The sequence below is a fragment of the Ochotona curzoniae genome, unplaced genomic scaffold (genome assembly GCF_017591425.1).
Source record: "Ochotona curzoniae isolate NIBS_2020 unplaced genomic scaffold, NIBS_Ocur_1.0 contig_43, whole genome shotgun sequence".
NCBI lineage: Eukaryota > Metazoa > Chordata > Mammalia > Lagomorpha > Ochotonidae > Ochotona > Ochotona curzoniae.
In genome coordinates this window covers 18,531,473-18,551,503 of record NW_024466218.1, presented here as the reverse complement: position 1 = coordinate 18,551,503, position 20,031 = coordinate 18,531,473, and the positions used below count along the sequence as shown (strand labels likewise).

The following is a 20,031-nucleotide window of genomic DNA, read 5'->3' as shown; positions in this document are numbered from 1 at the left end:
ATGCCATGTTGGAGTGCCTGGTTCGAGTCCTGGCTGCTTCACACTTGTGATCCAGCTTCCTGCTAATGTGAAAGGGAAGCTGTAGCTGATGGCTCAAGTGCATGGGTTCCCACTGCCCATGTAGGAGACCCAGATGGGCTCCCTGGCTTCAGCCTGGTCCAGCTCCAGTTTTTGTAACCATTTTCCATAGTGAACCAGAGATGGAAGATATCTCTCATTTTCTGTCTCTCTCTTTCTCTTCAAAAGGAATTTATTAGTAGATTCTAAGGGTCACAGCCAATGCCTGGTAATCGCTACAACACAATTCTCATGTTAATGTGATATTCATACAAAACAAGCAAACCTCCTCCTCTCTGTGTTTTGTCTCTCCCTCTGTCACTCTGCCTTTGAAGTTAGTAAATAAATTTTAGAAAGAAAAAGACATTGAGTAAGCATTTGATTGTCTCTTTCAGGTGGTAGAGACAATACAATGGCTTTCAGACTTTTTCTGCAAACTTCGATTATCCAAACTGGACTTCAAAAGCTTTGGTTTATTCTCAAAATGGAGTCCTTATGTGGCTGATGTGAGGACATTCTTAGGCTATCTTGTGAAAAGGCTGATTGACTCAGAAATGGCCTCGTTGACCCAAGATCCATCTGTTTGCAGCAAATCAGGTACTATGCTTTTAGTACAGTGTGAATGAGTTGTTCTGACCTTCCATTAGGAAGATTTGAGTAGACTCACTAGGAGATTTATAGCAAGTGTCAAGGACAGGAAATGGAAGATATATAGTACACTTGCACGCTACATGTGTGTCATCTGTGACTTACACAGGGAGTGTGGGCTGCGTGCTGCAGCTTGTGTGCCCCTCCCTCACAGGTGCACAGAGATAGCTATCTGCCTCCAATCCCTTCTTCCGGGCATTTATCTGGCTAATGGGAAGGTTACAGATGTTTAGTCACTTAGCTTAGAAAAAAATACATGCCGTGCAATTACCATGGCACTGTGTCATAATAATACAAATTCTCCTTCAATTCATAGAAATGAGTTTGTAGCAAATGAAAACACAGCTATTCTTAAGTTTGCACAAGTTGTTTTGGTGAATATCAGCATGGTTTTGGGAATATACAGATAAGAAATGGGGTCTTACATCCCATTACCACAGTGCTAGGATCAGCTTATTTTTTGTATTTGAAATCTTGCTCTTTTAGTGCTGAGGTCCCTGCATTCACGCATCGTCGCGCTCTTGAAGCCGTGGGTCCTGGTGTTGGAGGACAGTGAAAGGTAAACAGGTTTGCAGAGATTCAGAGTCCTTGGAAGTTTGTTGTCTTGAAGTTCTTCTGGGATTTGGTAAATGTGGTGAATTCACAATTCTAATTATGCAGCTATATTTAAACTTAGAAAAAATGTGTATTTCCAGAACTTCAGACATCTTTTGTGGATGGGTTAGTCTGGACTATCAGAGGTGTTGTCTCAACATTTTTTTGGAAAAATGCTGGATACTTATTTCTAGTTTGCCTTTATAAAGAAGTTGAAGGATTGTTGAGGACTTAATTTCAGGAAAATGGGTACTGTTCTCTTAGGTTTTGATAATACAACATGGATAAGAAACTAACAACTTCTTTACACTACTTCGGGTTTACATGTGGAGGTGAGTTCACTATCAGGGTATTGAGTGGGAATTTCCCTTTAAATCTGGATCTCTGTAATCAAATAAAAGCTTTATTTCCTGGAGACTCACAATACCCAGAAATGTGGAGTTGTCCAAATGTAGGAGTTGCATGACGAGTCTGTGGTTTGCTCAAAGTACACAGGCAGCAGTTTTTCGTAAGATGGCTAGGTGAATGTCAGGAGTTTTATAAACTTGACAGTAGCACAGCCTCAGCTTCACTGGGAGTCCATCTTTTCATCAGGAGTAGGGATGCATGCTGCACCATACACTGAGTGCTAGTTACTCTATCTGAGTGTATGTATATACATGTTTGTGTCTTTTGATCTTGCATTTTGCATGGAGGTTGCCTTATATTAGAGAGAACATACAATATTTGTCCTTTTAGGATTGGCTTATTTTACTGAGCATAATCTTCTCTATTTGGGGCCATTTTGTTGCAAATGGTAGAATTTCATTCTTTTTAGTGGCTGAGTAGTATTGCATGGAGTCGATGTACCACTGGAGGACTATTGAGTCATCTGCTGGCTTCAGGGTTTATAGTATCTGAAACAATAGACTGCTGTCCACAGTGCCGGCTGTGTATTTATTTCCAAGCAGAATTAATGAAACTTGATTTTTACACTGGATCAGAAGTTGAATTCAAGTACATAATTTCTTTGGTTACTTCGTGTCAATTTTTAGTTATCTTACTGACATGGAATTTTATTTATTTATTTATTTATTTATTTTTCTTTGGTGGAAAAATCTGTTGAAGTCACATCTGAGTATTTTCCTAAGACATTTGAGATCCAGTCAAGATGTTAAAGGACATAACTTGGCCATAAAGAAGCTACTAATTTAGGGTTATTTAGAAAGCACACTTCTTCAAATCAGGTGCCATGGTGTAATGACGTGCACACAGTGATGCAGTGATATGGACTGTGAGTCCTGGGAGTGTGCTTCTGAAGCTTCCTGCATTGTAATGCAAGGTGGGAAAGAGAGGAAATTAAATTGCACAATTAATGTCACCTGAAGGAGTTGATCCCTTTGAAGTGGTCTTGGTATATGCTAGGGTATGTTATACAGTTTTGTAGAACTCAGACCAGCCCAAATCTGCTGCCAGGAGTCAGTCAGTCACAGTCCTTCCCTTTTGAGGCATTATGTTCTTTTCTTTGAAGCAGCCAGGAGCGACATTACCCCTGGCTGGAGAGTGATGCTGTGCTGGCTTCGAGCATCGTGCAGCTGTTCGCTGACTTGGTGGACTCTCTGCACAGGAAATTCCAAGGTGGGAAGATGCTCAGGTTTCATTTTCCCCACAGCCCCTGAGTCAGACTTATCTATGCTTTCCTTTAGTTGGTAAGGAGTTACCTGATGCCTTACTTAAGACCCAAGAATTTTCACTAATACAACTATTTACAATTAAGTTTGCACCTTTTATTCTGTTTTGTAAGGTTGTCCTGCGTTTTTTAGCTATGGAAAATTTGAAGTGATTCTCCTTTTAAGTACTGTCTAGCCCGGGTTTCTCAGAGGTACCTGCCTCCATATTGGCTAGAGTGATTTACATTCCCACCAAGAGTGAGCAGGTTCCCTTTTCTGCACACTCTTCTTGACTCTTTATCTTTCATGATTTTGGTCAAAGCCATTCTAACATGTATGACATGGAATCTTACTGTAGTTTTAATATGCATTTCCATAATGGCTAGTGGTGCTATTAAACATTTTTTCATGTAACTACTGACCATTTGTGTATCATCTTTGGAAAAATTTCTGAAATATATACTTTTGAGGACTGTCAGTGCTTTCTGAAGACAGTACATGAGAATGCGTGCATGCCAAAGGCAGCAGATTGTAGAAGTGAATATTGAGTTAGAAACATGCATTTAGAAGTTTTGTAGAGAAACTTATTACCCCAACTATTTCTTCCCATAAAATTGGCTCATTATAGCTACTGAAATTACTAGTTAAACTATCATTCCTTATTATTAATTTGGCACATGAAAATCTTTAAAATTAGATATGTATTTAGAAACTTAAGTGTTTAGCTTTCACAACAAACTTGCAATCTATATAAAGATAGACCAAAGATCTTCAGCTATTTATCTTCTTAAATTTTAGATAAGCTTTTGCCGGGTGATGAGGGAGCCCTTCGGTTACACCTGATGCACTACTGTGAAACATGTACAGCCCCCAAAATGCCAGAGTTCATCCTGTACGCTTTCCACAGCGCCTATCGGAGGCTCCCCTGGAAGGACCTGCACCCTGACCAGACGCTCATGGAAGCCTTCTTCAAAGTGAGCCTCTTTGCACAATGAGTCACAGCCTGGGCAAAGCTAGCTGCTTGGGAGCAGCTGTAGCCGTTGCCCACAAGGCAGGGTATGCTGAGGGCAAGTGGGCATACAGTGCATTTACTTTGGCGGTACTTGTGAAGACCTGCTGCTGTTGGCAGTCAGTTCTGAATGTCAATGGATGATTGAAAAGCATCTTTAGGACCATTTGTAAAGCCCAGAGAAAAATTTTATCCAGAACTTGCTTGTCGTAAACTTAAGTAATTATATTGTGTGAGTACATAATTTACTAACTTGGTCATGCCCAGTCTTGGTTGCTCTTGGTATACATGCATGTTCTCCTAGGTTGATGTTGTTAGAATGACTAGTTAATGTTCTAGTAAAGCAAATAATAGTTGGTAGTTAAGCCTTTTGTTTCTTTTTGCAGTTATGTAAGTGAATAATTAGCTTGTCAGACATGGAATTCATTGTACTAGCCTGTGAGACATCACTGTTGTATAAAGACCTGGAAAAGAGTGCCAATAAATGGGTGTGCATCTTTGCTAAAGAAACAATGGTTATGAAAAATGGTGTAGCTTAGGCATTAGAAGCTGCTTTTAAAAAGGTTTATTTATTTGAAAGGCAAAGCGAGAGAGCTAAACAAGGGTAATTGTATATGCACGCACACAGAGACAGGCGCTCCATCCGGGTCTCCCGTGTATGTGGCCGGAGCCCCAGCACCTGGACAGTCTCCCTCTCCCTGCTAGGCACATCAGCAGAGAGCTGGATCTGAAGTGGAAGCCCAGCAGCTGGGATTTGAACCAATACTCCAATATGAGATGCTTGTGTCTCAAAGCTGAGGCTTAACATGCTACACCCCAAAGCTGGGCCTTGGAGCTATTTTTGTTGCTATGATTAAAAAATCTTTTTAAAAAAGATTCATTTATTTACTTATTTGAGAGAGAAGGGAGAGATTGAGAGAGAGAGATATTATCTGTCCATTGATTCATTCTGCTAGTGGCCACAATGGCCAGGACTTAGCCAGGCTGAAGCCAGGAGTTTCTTCCGTGTCTCCCACGTGGTGGCAGGGACCTAAGTAGTCGGGCCAGCTCCTGCTGCTTTTCCCAGGCCATTAATAAGGCGCTGTATTGAAAGTAGAGTAGCCGGGACTCAAACAGGCGCCCTCATGGGATATCTGTTGTAGGTAGTGACTTTACCCGCTACGCTGTAATGCCAGCTCCAAGTTTCTATGTTAAGAAGCTTTTTGTTGTTGTCATGATCTTGTCTCAGATTTTTGCAGTAGTTTCATTTCGTTTGTTCATAGTTATCTGTTTATTTGGATGTTCTGATGTCTCACTTATTATCTGAAAACCGTGAGTGCTTCAGTTGATACGTATTTGCAATTATTTATGACTATTAGTGAACTGTACCTGGTGTTGCCCTTGTCATCCTCTCCTGTAGCTGAACTCTAAGGAAAGTAGAGGGCAGTTGTTCTAGAACAGTAGAGTTCAGGAATGATTTCATGGCTAGGCTTACAATGTGAAGCAGGTCTTAAGTAGATAACACCATCAGGAACACATGAAAGAAAGTTGTTCCAAGAGCTGGAAGACAGTTTTAATAAGAGGGTGACCCTAGCTATATGACAAATTAAGGAGCAGAGCCTTCTGTTCAGGGAGGCTGTAGATGCTGTGTCTCCACAGGCTTTATTCTAACGATGGGCAGCCGTAGCCTGCCTGGAGCTAGGAATCTTTGAATTCATTGTTTCTTACTGACATTGTGAAGTAGTCTGCTTTCTTGTTTTGTTTTGTTTTCAGGGTTGAGGGTGAGGGTAGTGGATAAATTATGTAGAGGAAGGGAGAATTGTTTTCTGAAGGGGAAGAGAATTATTAGCTTGCATATTATAATAACAGGAATGAGAGGAAGTGAATCGTTACTAACTTCCATTGGTCAAGATTTTGCAAGTGGAGGAGAGCTCTTAGCCTTCATATTGAAAGGAAATGCTTGTGACTGGCTTTGTTTTAAACAGAGTAGAAATACTAAAATAGACTTAATAAGAGGTAGCTTGGAGGTTGGTCTGTAATAGAAGTATTTTTACAGTCTTCAAAATAATAGAAATGATGTGAAGACATAAATACCACATTTCATTTAAGTGTCAGTATAAATCTTAAATAACCTAAAGTAGTACCTCTCAAAGTACAGCAATGCCAAGGGACTTCTGAGAAATGCACGTTCTCACTCTGCGCCTGGGCACGGGCTCAGTAGTCTTTGTTTCAGTAGGCCCTCTGGTGCTTCTGGTGCTTGCTGAAGTTTAGGAGTTACTGACATAGAGATCTCAGCTTTGTCCTGCTGCAGCACATCTGGGGAATGCATCCTCCCTGTGGCTCAGGTGACTCCCACGGTGGGGATTCTCCACTTGGGTTGGTGTTAGGGCAGGTTATTCCTCTCCTGTTAACTATTGGAACAGCTAACGACATCTGAACAGACAAGTCATTTTAAAAAAATGTACACAAACATGGAAGGAAAAGTATTGTGAAGTGTTAAGTATAAATCTGGGAGGTGGGATTGTGAATAACACCTCTGGGGAAAAGGTGTTGTTTTTTAAAATGTAATTTACAACATTGGTTTATATGCATTTTGAAGTCACATGAAACAGCAGAAAGCAAAATGTTGATTTTGATTTGTTTCCTCTTAGGTAGAACGAGGAAGCCCCAAGAGCTGTTTCCTGTTTCTGGGGTCTGTGCTGTGTGAGGTCAATTGGGTTAGTGTGCTCGCAGATGCCTGGAATCCCAGTCCCCTTCCAGAAACCCAGAGCATGATTGTCTGCCTCCTTTTCATGATGATTCTGTTGGCAAAAGAAGTTGAACTAGTTGACCAACCAGTAAGTTTGGGGATCTGGTGGTGACATATGTGGCCGGGTTCCCTGAACTTCAGTTTCTATGGGGTTACAGTTCTTCATTTGTTTTCTTAGCGTCCCTACCTGTGTGGGTAGATGCATGGCTTGTGAGATGACCCTTCAACTCTGTGCCTGTTTTGTGGACTATATAGAAATAATGCCATGTTTATTTAGTTTTGAAGTATGCTAAATTAGAATATGTTAATCAACTTGTTTTATATCTCAATAATGTCTAGTTCTGTCCTATAGAGGCCAGTTTTGGCATATACTACCAAAGCAGTGTCTTGTGCAGACTACATTGTGAATACTCAAAAATCTTTGTTTGGTTTGGTTTTATAAAGATTATTTATTCCTGTTGGAAAGTCAGATATACAGAGAAGAAGAGAGACAGAGAGGAAGATCCTTCATCCACTAATCCACTCCTCAAGTGGCTGCAACGGCCAGAGCTGAGCTGATCCAAAGCCAGAGCCTGGAGCTTCTTCCAGGCCTGCCCTCAGGTGCAGGGTTCCAAGGCTTTGGGCCATCCTCCACTGCTTTCCCAGGTCACAAGCAGGGAGCTGGATGGGAAGTGGAAGGGAAATGGAACAGCCTTATGGATCCCATATGGAACCAGTGCCCATATGGGATCCTAGCGTGTGCAGGGCAAGGACTTCAGCCACTAGGCTACCATGCAGGGCTCAGAAATCTTAAGTTGTTTTTGCCAAGACTTCTGTTGTTACTTCTGGGGGTACTCCTGTTTAAGTAGAAACTTGGTGTTCTGGCTATGCTCATCCGAGTGGTTATTAGAGACATGCCTTTCTGGGGATGTGAGGGCTCTGGACCTAAAAGATTGTGTGTTTCACCTTTAGGATTCACCTTTACTCAGTCTCCTTGGACAGACAAGCTCACTTTCATGGCATCTTGTGGATATTATGTCATACAAGAGTGTGCTGGGGTATTTCAGCAGTCACTACCCGCCATCCATCATCCTGGCAAAGGAGTCTTCTGCTGAGTTAATTGTGAAGCTCCTGAAAGTGTCTGCAGGCCTCTCCATTCCTGCTGATAGCCAGAAACATTGTGTAAGTTGGCAGGGTGGTTTCAAAGACAGAGTGTTCTTTGACGCTGGTAGCCATGTGAATGCTCCTAAGTCACTCTTGACCCTGCTGGCTGCGCAGAGGACAAGATAGTGGCTCATTTTGTACTCATACTGTGACCCCTTCGAACTTGTAGCCTGTTTTTTCTCTCTTTAGTTAAGCTTTCCCTTATGGTAGTGTCCCATTTTGATGAGAGGTCAGAAATATTGAGGGCTGCATTTACCATCTGATCCTTGGCAACAAACTCAAGTCCCAGCTTACTACCATTCTGACCCCAAACAAGTTCCTTAGTTTTGTCTTTGATTTGGAAATAATACCTTGCCTCATGTAGTAGTTTGAGGCTTGAATCAAACAATGAACAGAAAATTTCCTGGCAAGTAATTATAATTTACTTAATGTTGTTATTATGCAGTAAATGAAAAAGGGAGGCATGTTCTGCTGAATCTGGGAGAGTGTGCCTAGGAGTCAAAAAGTGTCAGCACAGGGTTGCATACTCCTAGACACGGGCCCTCGGGCTGCTTAGGGTGAGGTCCTTGGGCAGCTTCTGATGCATCATCTTCACTCTGCCCAGTGAGCATTCAGTGCAGTGCCATACTCCCAGCAGTCATCCGTTGTCACTCATTGCTTGGCTTCATTTAAATGGTCCTTTTTGTTGGTTTTTCAGGATGCAGTTCCAAAGTGCCAGGCTTTCATTCATCAAATGGTTCAGTTCCTCAGCACCTTGGAACAAAATGGGAAAATCACCTTTGCAGTCCTGGAACAGGAAATGTCTAAGCTGTTAGACGACATCATTGTCTTTAACCCACCTGGTGAGTGACCAATGGGAGAGAGCCTGTGCATTCGGTCAGTGGATTCCTGGGTGCTTAAGGCATTGTAAAGCCAGGAGGTGTCAGGACACTGGGGGAGGTGTGAGTGGGAACTGAAGTAAGGATTGACACTGGCAGACAGTGGCATGAGGTAAACTAAACTAAGGTGGGTGGTTTATTAGGGTTACAGGAGACCTAGTGAGTAGCATCCTTTGTGTTTTTGGCTGTAAGTTGGAATTTATTTCTTATTTAAACAAATTATTTGAGTAAACAATAACAAGTTATTTAAGCAAAGTGGACCTGGTGCGATGGCTCAGAGGCTACATCTTTGCCTTGCAAGTGCTGAGATCCAATTTGGCTGCTGATTCATGTCCTGGCAGAAAGAAAGAAAACTCAGCAAATAGTTGTGGTAAAACTGTTCTAAGGTTGATCATATGTGTTTGGGCTGTAAAGGTTTAATATGGACTGACCGGGGAAAGAGGAGAAGGGTGTTCTAGGTTCATAGTTAGAACGGTGGGCTCAAATAAGGTGGAACAATTGCTGGTCTTGTGGATATTGAACCAGAAGGAAAGCTGGGATCTATTGGAGGAGAGGCTCGTGCCATAATTTATTCCTGTAAGTTGTTCTTAAAACATAAATGAAGGGCCTGGCACAGTAGCCTCGTTGCTAAAGTCCTCACTTTGCATGTGCCAGGATCCCATATGGGCGCTGGTTCATGTCCTGGCTGCTCCATTTCCCTTCTGGCTTCCTGCTTGTGGCCTGGGAGGGCAGTGGAGGATGGTCCAAAGCCTTGGGACCCTGAACCCACATGGGAAACCTGGAAGAGGCTCCGGGCTCCTGGCTTTGGATCAGTTCAGCTCTGGCCATTGTGTCTGCTTGGGGGAGTGAATCAATGGATGGAAGATCTTTCTCTCTGTCTCTTGCTCTTTCTGCTAATCTGTTTAATAAAAACAAATAATCTTTAAAAAAAAATAAATGAAAATCTCCCTTTAGTTGAAATGCAGAGATAGCCGTTCTTAACCCAGAGGGCTGCTAGGCACCGAGTCCGTCTCAGTGACTGTTTCTGACTCATTTGCATAGGATTTTAAAATGTATTTGCTCATTGTTTTTGCTTTTTACTCTTTTCTGATTTTTTTCTAGAAAGAACTATAGTAACAAATCTTTCTTATTTAAAAAACAAAGAGAAGTTGGCAGTTAGGACCCTTCCAAAGGTTTTTCCTTTTGTATTTTAAGCCATTGCGTTTATTCTGTGTAAATGACCCCAGAACAAGGATGGCAGTGGTGGGCCTGGAGAGGGCTGTTGCTAAGTAGTTTACCAAGTTGACATCTGGGAAATAAGGATTGCCTAGGTGCGTCCTGATAAGTAAGTTGCCTTTTCGGATTAGCTTGATGGATGCCTGAAGAACTGCTGTGCCCCGGGGTTTGCGATTGTTCTTGCTCATGTTCTCAGTGTGCCACATCCTGTCTGTAAAAGCCAAACACCATCCAGAGCCCGCCTTCCGCTCTCTGTGGGCAGTGCTACAATTTAAAAATCTGCTACCGAGCAGCTAAAATGGATGCACTCTGACCCCTTGTTCTCCGCCTTCCTCCCGCTCTCTGCAGACCTGGACAGCCGGATGCGCCACATGGCGCTCAGCAGCCTCTTCATGGAAGTCCTGATGATGATGAACAGTGCCACCATTCCGACGGCCGAGTTCCTCCGGGGCAGCATCTGCACGTGGATAAGCCAAAAAGTGCATGGGCTGATGGTGCTGCCCCTGCTAACAGCAGCCTGCCAGAGCCTGGCTTCCGTTCGCCACATGGCTGAGACCACAGAAGTTTGCATCACTGCCTACTTCAAAGAAGGTAAGAGGGAGTTCTCTTCTCATTGCATTGGTCTTTGCCAGGAACATTGAAGCATTGTCACCAAGAAGGACCTTTCTAGACTCTTTCTAATGAGAGATTATACCATTCTAACCTCTGCTCTGTGGATGTGATACATGTATATACGTATATATACGTCTATGTATATATCCACAATTAGCATGAGAGCCTCTACTTATGTCTGCCCAGTGGTCACGTGTTTCATGGGAGGACAGCTCTGACTCATTTCACACTAGCTCAGCATATAAGAGCCATCCTGTTGCTATAGACAGATTTGTTTTCTCACGTGCCAAGTCACAGTCCTCAAAACCACAGTCTATGTAGTCATCATCTGCTCTGTTAATTACCCCTGTTTGTCACTTTGGGTAGGGGAGTTTTCGCATATGTCCTTGCATTGCTTTTTGTTACACTTTTCAAACTTATAAAGGGGTGACGTCTTGCCCTTTTACTTTTCTTTTTGAACATCTTTTTAAAATTTGAGACATACACATACACACACAGAATTCCCATCCACTGGTTCACTCCCCAAATGCTCCTAACAGGTAAGACCTAAGAACCCATACTGAGTCTCCTGCATGGATGGCAAGAACTGGACACTGAAGCTGTCACCTGCTGCCTGTGAGAGGGTGCACCAGGAGGAGGCCCGAATCTGGAGTGGAGCCTGGACCCAAACTATATGAAAGGCAGGCTTCCAGTGAAGTGTCCTAACTGCTAGGCCAAGTGTGTGTCTGCCTTTTATTTCTTACTTTCTGTAAACTCTCAGGCTCTGGAAACAACCTTGTTGATGCAGTGTTGCTCAGAACAGCCCTGCTGAATTCTGGTCGCCAGGGGCAGTCACCCTGCAGGCAGTGGGAAGGCGTGAAGGGATGTGTCCATGACCTGCCCTCTATCCTGGTCCAATGACCCCTGCAGGTGCTGTGCATGGCACCAGGCAGCCCATCCTCCTCCCCCAGAGACTGAGAGCCATTCAGATAGTTCCCCTGTCTCAATTTCACATGTGTTACTAAGATAAATATATATACATATATGCATATGTCAAGCTAGGCTTTGATATGCAAAAATACACAAGGAGTTGTAATCATTTATTTACCTTATGAAAGCCTAACTGTTCATACATACATATTTAAAAGTGTTCCTGTAGCTAAAACTCTTATATGACTGGAAGCGTGTCTGCATGCAATTTTAATGATCATGATATGATGAGAAGAGGGATTCATTTCATATACAACTCTGTGTTTCTTAGCCTGCAGTGGCAACCCTGAGAACAGGCATCACATATATTTCACTTTTTAAAAAAATTTATATTTTTATTGGAAAGTCAGATATACAGAGAGGATGATCTTCCGTCCTTTGATTCACTCCCCAAGCAGCAGTAATGGCCAGAGCCATGCTGATCTGAAGCCAGGAATCCGGAGCCTCTTCCAGGTCTCCCGCTTGGGTTGCAGGATCGCAAGTCTTTGGGTTGTCTTCTGCTTTCCCAGGCCACAAGCAGGGAGCTGGATGGGAAGTGGGGCTGCTGGGATTAGAACCAGTGCCCATATGGGATCCCAGCGCATGCAAGTTGAGGAATTTAGTTGCTAGGCTACTGTGCCAGGCCCCATTTCATTCACTTTTGTGTTGTCTGAGGCCAGTGTTAGAAATATCTCACATGAATGTTCAAATGAAAAGATGCATTAGAGTTAAGTAGTTTTATTCTTGACTCTTTTTTAAAAAATGTGTTCCTAATTTGTTATTTATTTGAACAACAAAGAAAGAACCAGCAGTTTAGTGGTTCACTCATTCCTAGATGCCTATGAGCAGTGAGGGCTGGGCCACTGAAGCAGGTGCAGGAGCTTTGTCCCTGCCTCAGTGCCCTCAGTGCACAGTCTCCCACCAGGTGGCAGAGGCTCAACTCCCTGAGCTGTCACCTGTGACTCCTTGGTTGCATAGTAACAGGAAGCTCCTTTCAGAAGTGGAACCAGGACTTGAACTCAGGCACTCTGATACGGGGTGTGGGTCTCCCAAGTGGTGTCCTACCTGCTACACTAAAGGTCCACCCTCCCCCAATCCCTTGCTTATCTTTTGATGTTTCCTCTTAATATTTTTAGGCTCCTTCAATCAGAACTTAGGATGGGGCCCTATCCTGGTGTCCCTTCAAGTCCCTGAGCTCACCATAGAAGAATTTCTGAGGGAGTGTCTCACCCTTGGCAGTTACCTGACTCTCTACGTCTACCTGCTTCAGTGCCTGAACAGTGAGCAGACTCTCCAGAACGAGATGAAGATGCTGCTCAACCTGAGCAAGTGGGTGGAGCAGGTGTATCCAAGGTGCGGTACTACTCGCTTTGCAAAGATGCTTAATATGAGGGCATGTTTTCCCAGTGTGGTTTTGTTTTTGTTTTTGCATTTATTGTTTGAAATGGGAATTTTGAAGCACCAAGATTGAGTTTTCCTTGTCAATGAGGCAGAGATAAGTATCTCCACCTCCTAGGATTGTGAGCATTCCGTGAGAACGAAAGCCCAAGCAGTGTCTGGCATGCAGTGTGTTTGATAAGCAGCAGCTGTTAACAGTCTTGTTTTATTTGCATGATCAGCTGGGCCTCAGCTGTCATGGTCCTGATTGTCTCCTGTATTTCATCTTCAGCTGTGAGCATTCAGCTTCATGGAGCAGGGAGAAATCTACTCCTTTCACTTTTCTCTGATTTCCACCCCCTCCACCCCCCAGTTCCATGCAGGAAGAAGCGAAGCTGTTTTTGTGGTGGCACCAAGTCCTGCAGCTGTCTCTGGTACAGACAGAGCAGAATGACTCAGTCCTGACAGAGTCCGTAATCCGAATTCTGCTGACGCTTCAGAGCAGACTGAGCGTGGTGGCCGAGGAGAGGATCAGCTCTGGGATCCTGGGGGCAATCGGCTTGGGCCGGAAGTCGCCCTTGTCTAACAGGTGAGGATGCTGGCTGCTGCTCTCCTTCACAGGCCTCAGATGTCTGTGCTGTGCGTAGGATGTGAAACTTCTGGAGATTCTCCATGTAGGTTTTCTAGAAAAACTAAGGGAAGAAAAATCAGAACTGAATTACCTGTTTATATTCTAAGAAAGCAAGTTCCTTCTTTCTCATTTTAAAACAACTTTAAGTTCAAATAGTATTTTTCCGTAGTATTTCTTAAATTTTGACTTTGTATCTTTACTTCCCTGTTGATTTTTTTTCCAAAAAGGTTTATGTTTTATTTATTTGAAACACAAAATTACAGATTAAGACAGAGGGAGATCTTCCATCTGCTGGTTCACTCCCCAAATATCCCCAACAGCCAGGGCTGGGCCTGGTTGAAACCAGGAGCCAGGAGCTTCTTCCAGGTTTCTTTTGTGGCTGCTAGGGTCCAGGCACTTGGGTCATCTTCCACTGTTTTCCCAGGTGCATTAGTGGGAAGTTGGATTGAAAATGGAACAGCAGGGACTCTGCTTGGCACCCACTTGGAATGCTAGCCTGACAGGTGGAGGTTTAACTGTGTTACAGTGCTGCCCCCATCTGAGCCAGTGATGGTATATAAAGTGAAGTTGTAATGAGCCGGTGTGCTGCTTCCCGTACGTGCTTGATCATTGTGCTGGGAGTCCAGGGAAATCCCAGGCCTTCTACAGCACCTGCACTGTTTATATTCCCACAGCAGCCTGTTATCCCATTTCCACCAATATTTTAATTCTTTGGTTGTTGTTTATTTGTATTTGAAAAGCAGAGAGACAAACAGGAGATAGAAACATGGATTGTCCATCTGTTGGTTCACTGCCTGGATTGCTGCAGCAGCCAGGGTAGGGCTAGGCCAAGCCCTGCACTGGTAGCCCTACCCCAGACTCCCACATAGGTGACAGGGATCCAAGTATTTGATGTATTAACTCCCCACCTCGCAGGGTGCATGTTAGCAGAAGACTGTGCTTGGAAACAGGGCTGGGGTTGAACACAGGCACTCAGGCATTCCAGGTGGTGACCCGAACTCTGCACCAAATGCCTTCTCTGACATTTCATTCTTGAAGCTGAACTATGTCTGCATTGAGTGCATGCTGTAATGGAAGAGGGGACCCAAGGTCCTTGTTGATGAGGTGTGAGACTTTCCTGAAGAGGTTAACAATGTAGTAGATGTAGAAATGTGTTTATGTAAAATGCTGACTTAAATAGCAGCTCCTCCTTCTGCCTGCCTCTAACCCCTAAGGTTCCGAGTGGTTGCCCGAGGCTTAGCTGCATTCCTTTCAGTCCAGATTCCTACAGAAGATCAGATCCGACTGAAGCCCGGTTCGGAGTTGCATCTGACTGCCAAAGCTCAGCAGGTCAGTCCACACAGCCTTCTCCTGGGCATGGCAGAGGTTGCAGCACACCCTGCCTGGAAGTTGGCGAGGTGGTAGTTCCAGCCTGTGTATACCGTGCATGGCTTGGTGCTCAGAGGGGCACACATGCCCAGGGCAGTCTTGAGCCCATTTTTGGTATGTTTTTATCTAGAACACTGTTGTTACTGTCATTGTAGAAGAAGGAAGGCTATAGGCAAGCCTGTAGGGGGGTAATAAGAGACAGTACACTTACCTGTGAAAGACTAAGGGCTGAAAGCTGAGGTAGCACAGAAGATGCAGCCAGCCCCAGTTGAGACAGATGGAAAGCGGCTGATTTTAACTGGGAGCCAAGGAAGTGACTCTTGGTAGATCTGAAGGTGAGCACTCATGTTGGCTGTTGATGTAGATAGAATGGTAGCTCTGGGAAATGTTCTAGAAGCAGACAGGTGGTGTGGCCAATGCTCCTATTGGGGTATCTCCTGCTCCCCTGTCTGCAGTGCAGGAGGCACAGGGCGAACACTGGTTTGTAGGAGTGCTTGTTCCCACTCATGCTTGTTTTAGTTTGACCTCTGTTCACAGAGCTCTTAACTTGCTACTCAAGTTAAGCGTACCCAGATGGCCACAATGGCCAAAACTGGGCCAGTCTGAAACCAGGAACCTAGAGATTCCTCTGGGTTTCCCATGTGGAGACACAGGCCTGATGACTTGGGCCATTTTTTGCTGCCTTTCCCAGTGCATCAACAAAGAGCTGAGTCAGAAGTGGAGCAGTGGTGCTCATATGGGATTCTCAAACTGTAGGTAGAAGATTGGTTTACTATGCCATTTCTGAACCTCCAGTTTACTTGCTATCCTTAAAAAAAAAAATCTCTGTGAACCAAGCAAATTTTATCTTTAAATATATATTATCTAGTGCTATGGTGCTTGTGAAATGGTAAGAGCACTTGGGTGAGGTTGGTGTGTCCCAGGAGGGAGGTCAGCTGGCTCACGTTACTGGGGAGGGTGAGCTTGAATAGTTAGAAAATAAAGCAGGGTCTCTATTTTCTCCTTGTAGACTCCTCTACTCTGAAGGGAGCAAAAGTTAAAATGACTTATCAAAGCACACTTTTCCTGTACTCCTCTGAAGGAGAGCTGTGAGGACATCTCACCTGTTAGTTCTCAGCAGAATAGGGAGGCACTTGATGTGGCCTTTACGCTTGTCACCATTTTGCCACCTTAGTGTCTCTGAGCACCCATTGCTCACAGGTTTCTTCAGCATTTCAAACAGTCGGCTGGTTTCACAAGACCTTGTTCTGTAGCATGAGAACAAGCCCAGCAGCGTATGGAATGGCGCTTGCGTGGATGAGATGCAGCTGGTGCCTGTGATTGTCCCATGGCCCTTGGGCAGAGGGAGCTGGTAGGCAGGAGGCCCCCCCCCGCCACCCCCCCCCCCCCGTGTGAGCTGGCAGCAAAGATGAGGTGAGGCAGGTTTTGGAAAGAGGTGTGATGAGGGGAAAGTCCAGCAGTAAGATAGGTCTGGCCGCATCACAACTCCTGGCCAGGAAAGCGTTGGGGTGTTGGTCTTCCCTGTGAGTGGCTAGCTCAAATTTCTGTAGGTGTTCTGAGCTTGAGGCTCGCAGTAGACCAAGGTGTTAATAGTGAGTATGCTGCACCCATGGCCATCATCTCATGTTCACTATGGTGGTAACACTGGCCCCGCTCTGTCTTTCTTGTCTTTTAGGCTCTGAGTGCTCTTGAATCCATGACATTGAGTAAACAGTACATTGAGTACCAAGACCAGATCCTGCAAGCCGCCCAGTTTATAAAGCATCCTGGCCATTGCCTCCAAGATGGGAGAAACTTCCTGGCCCTTCTTGTTAACAGTCTGTATCCAGAAGTGCATTATTTGGACAACATCCGATAGTTACCTTGAGGTTCTTGAAAAACCTTGTTATTGTTTATGTTTACATTTAACTTTGCTGTTCTTTGCTGGCTTCACTTCTGATCTGGCGGTCAGATCAGCTAAGAAGTAGTTGAGTGAGATGCAAGTTGGGAGGCGTCAGGGAGTTTTGGGGTGTGTGTGTGTATGTGTCTGGCTTAGCTCTTAAAGCATTCTTGGAGCATTTTAGCTTTTACGTTTATCCTCAAGTGAAACTTCTGAAGCTGCACATGGGTATGGAACATCTTACAAGTGCTGAATGCCCCCAGCATCTCAAGACTCCAGGAATCATGGGAAGCTCTTGCTTTTACGCCCCACCCAATTTGTGTTCCTCCAAAGTAAAAACTCACCTTTGAAAATGCCTGAGTTTCTCAAATATGGGGAATTGCACCTGCATTGGAGTGTTGTGGCATTTCTCTCAAAAGGGAGGTAGAAATGTTGAGTTTGTTAAAGCGAGTCACCCATCAGGGTTGGATGGCAGTCTGTGCTGTGCCCGCTGGGCAGAGAGTTCTGGTTGGTCCTCAGGAAGGGGAGTGCAGTCAGGGATGACTTCAGTCACCACAATCCCTCCATTCCCTTATTCACACCACTCAGCTGCCCCTGTTTGACACTGAATTTTGCAAGTTGATTTCCAAAGGGCCCTCAGAGATGGGGAGACCAGAGGCCCTGCTGGGCATTCCCTGCCGTTCTTCCCTCCACGGTAGACTCGGATGCAGGCAGGGCTGGAGCATTGCTGGAGTCTGGCTGTTGTCCAGGAGCCACATGCCTTCTGTTAACGTCCTTCCCATTCATCACCATGGCCTGGTGCTGGTACTGCCTTGTGCTGTGCCCATTTTCATGCTTGTGGTGTTTTCCCCAGCAGCGAGCAGCAGGGCTGTCATCCTCTTATTCACACTTCTCTTGGCTCAGCATGGATTTTGTTGGTTCGGTTCTGCTTATGGGGCAATGCCTGGACACAAGTCACTTACCTACAGGGTCTCAGTGGCCATGGGAGCTCTTAGTGGGGAGACAGGGACGTGGGACAGCAGAGCCGTGATGGCCTCTCAGGTACCTTTAGCTATGGGCGGAGGCTTGTAGGAGCTGTGAATCGACTGATGTGGCAACAATGGTGTAACAATGGGAAATAGCTTGTGTGCCATTTTTATTTTTTAAGGAGGAGACAATTATTGATTTCCTAGACTGTGAAGTTTCTCAGTGACATTGTGCACATTTAAAAAAAATTATGACTAATCTGTTAGTTTTTGAAAGTTTATAATATTTATAATGTATTTGATCTGTAAAAATGATGAAAAATAAAATCAGCCTCTGGTTGTTAACGCTGTGAATCCAGATGTCCCAACACCTTGTCAAGTATGGCGGTTGTTACGATTGATGTTGGTTTTTAGCCTGATGTCTTCTTCCACTCCCTCATGTTTACTTTCTGGGCCAAGAAAGTGCTCTGATGACTGACTGGTGCAGAACATGGCAGTTCCCCTGTGGGCTCCTGGAAAAGTGGGACAGCACACACCCCGGCCTGCCTACTGCTTTCAGGGCTAACGGGTCTCCAGAGAACACAGATGCACAGAGAGAGAGCGACAGGAGCTGCATGTCAATAGTGGAATTATCCAGGACCAAGGCCGGTCTTGTGGGACAAGCAACGTGGAAGATGAACTGTTGCCCACTCTAGGCTGTCTGGCACAGTGGCCTGCGCTGGCATCCAGCTCAGATGATGATGTCTGCCAACATTCTGGAAGCAATGTCTGGATCTCTCAGCTTCTCCATTCCTGGACCCCAGCCTACTCAGATGGGATGGGATCAGCCTTGAGTGTCTGTCTGATCCATCCACCATGGATGGGTGGGTGGTGCTGTCTCTGTTAGAGAGTGGGTCTTGCAGGATGTGATGGCGGGTAGTACCAGGACATCCCTGGATTTATTCCCAAAGCTGTTCCTCTTGGGGTCTCAGCTTGGTGGCATGAGTTATTCCTCAGCTTCGCAATCAGTGTGTTGGTCCAGTCAGTGAACACCTCCAGGTCCCTGCGCTCCAGCCCAGTTCAGTTGCTTCTGTGGGTTTCAGAAAAATCTAGTTCATAAAATGGAAACCTAGACCAGCCTAACCTTTCAAGCAGTAACAAGCGCCTTGTTCTTCCCCTTTCGTTGCAGAGGTCAGTCTGTTCACATTATTCAAGTTAAAGAGTGCTCGTGCCTTTCTTCCTTTTCAATGTGGGTGATAGTTTTTCATCAGGTGTTTGTTCCTACCATTATTTCTTTAGGACAGGAAGTGGATTTCCTAAGGCCACAGATATTTCAAACCAGAGGGGCCATTAAAACTCATTAATTCCTCTTGTGGAGGGAGACCTCCCCGGCTTCCTCCACCCCCAACTCCTGCTGGACGTACCCAGGCCGCCAGTTTGTAGATCTGGTTGTTGAGTCACTGGCTCCGTGGCTTATTGGTGAGGGTTCTGCCTGGAGCAGTCCAGGCTGGGGGTGGTCTCCTGCCCCACCCTGCCTCGAGATGGGTCTTCAGTTTCAGTTTTTATCACGTCTGTAGAGTGTACCCCTGAGTTTTCTGCAGGATAAGTGCCATAGAGTCTTCAGTTAATTTTCTTCTACTGTGAAGTCTAAGAGAACTGTATTTGGGGAAAGTACCCACATTAGTCCATGTTACCCAAAAAAGGCCCAAACTGGGAACACAAAGATAAGGTTTCCAGAATACAAGTTTCATTGGTGCTCACTTGCAGGTGCCAGCAGTGGGATTCTTCATGTGCTGAGAGCTCGCTTGCCTTGTCCTGGTCCCTGTCCTTGGATTACTGTCATACCACAGCAGTGCATGTACTGTGGCCATGCCTCTGGACATTTGGGGCAGTGAGAAGCTGTGTCCCAGACCTGTTTAATGTTAGGACTGTCTGCTTTCCCTTTGGGGTCAGCTTCACAGTTTTTTTTGAGATGCTAGTCAATCATTTTTCTGCTAACTTTGTCTTATTCAGCAAGATAGAAACTCTAATGTTGAGAAGGACGCATGTTGTTCCCTGTGTTTATTTTTTGCAGTGCCCCCTGCTGTGATTGTCCATGAGCAGCTGGGCAGTGCCAGTTGAAGCAGAGGCATCGGCACTGACTTGGTTCTGGTGCATCTCAAAAGTCACGGGGTGTCCTGGAGCACTTCAACAACAAGAATTCAAACAGGTTTTGGGAAAAAATGGAGCAGATTTATATTGGTGCACAAATAGTTTAAATCCATACATGTGGGTAGTTTTCAAAAAGGTCACAAACTGTGTGTTATGAAAAAAAAACTATGCATGAATTTCAAATTTTTTTTTTTACCAAA

The 20,031-nt window shown here is 44.7% G+C and overlaps 1 protein-coding gene across 3 annotated transcripts in view; it reads left to right on the top strand.

Annotated features, from left to right (window-relative positions):
* The window catches only part of EPG5 (ectopic P-granules autophagy protein 5 homolog), an 86,400-nt gene extending 68,345 nt beyond the window's left edge, over window positions 1–18,055 (top strand). For 2 of the 3 annotated variants that reach the window (XM_040984963.1, XM_040984965.1), the window contains exons 33-44: window positions 453–654; window positions 1,192–1,264; window positions 2,810–2,916; window positions 3,747–3,922; window positions 6,588–6,773; window positions 7,637–7,846; window positions 8,526–8,670; window positions 10,270–10,512; window positions 12,618–12,834; window positions 13,232–13,447; window positions 14,704–14,818; window positions 16,533–18,055. In XM_040984963.1, coding sequence (XP_040840897.1) covers window positions 453–654; window positions 1,192–1,264; window positions 2,810–2,916; window positions 3,747–3,922; window positions 6,588–6,773; window positions 7,637–7,846; window positions 8,526–8,670; window positions 10,270–10,512; window positions 12,618–12,834; window positions 13,232–13,447; window positions 14,704–14,818; window positions 16,533–16,715 — 2,073 coding nt within the window. In that variant the 3' untranslated portion in view covers window positions 16,716–18,055. The remainder of the gene's footprint in view (window positions 1–452; window positions 655–1,191; window positions 1,265–2,809; window positions 2,917–3,746; window positions 3,923–6,587; window positions 6,774–7,636; window positions 7,847–8,525; window positions 8,671–10,269; window positions 10,513–12,617; window positions 12,835–13,231; window positions 13,448–14,703; window positions 14,819–16,532) is intronic. The other variant, XM_040984964.1, reaches the window with a different exon arrangement.
* The last annotated feature ends 1,976 nt before the right edge of the window (window positions 18,056–20,031 follow it).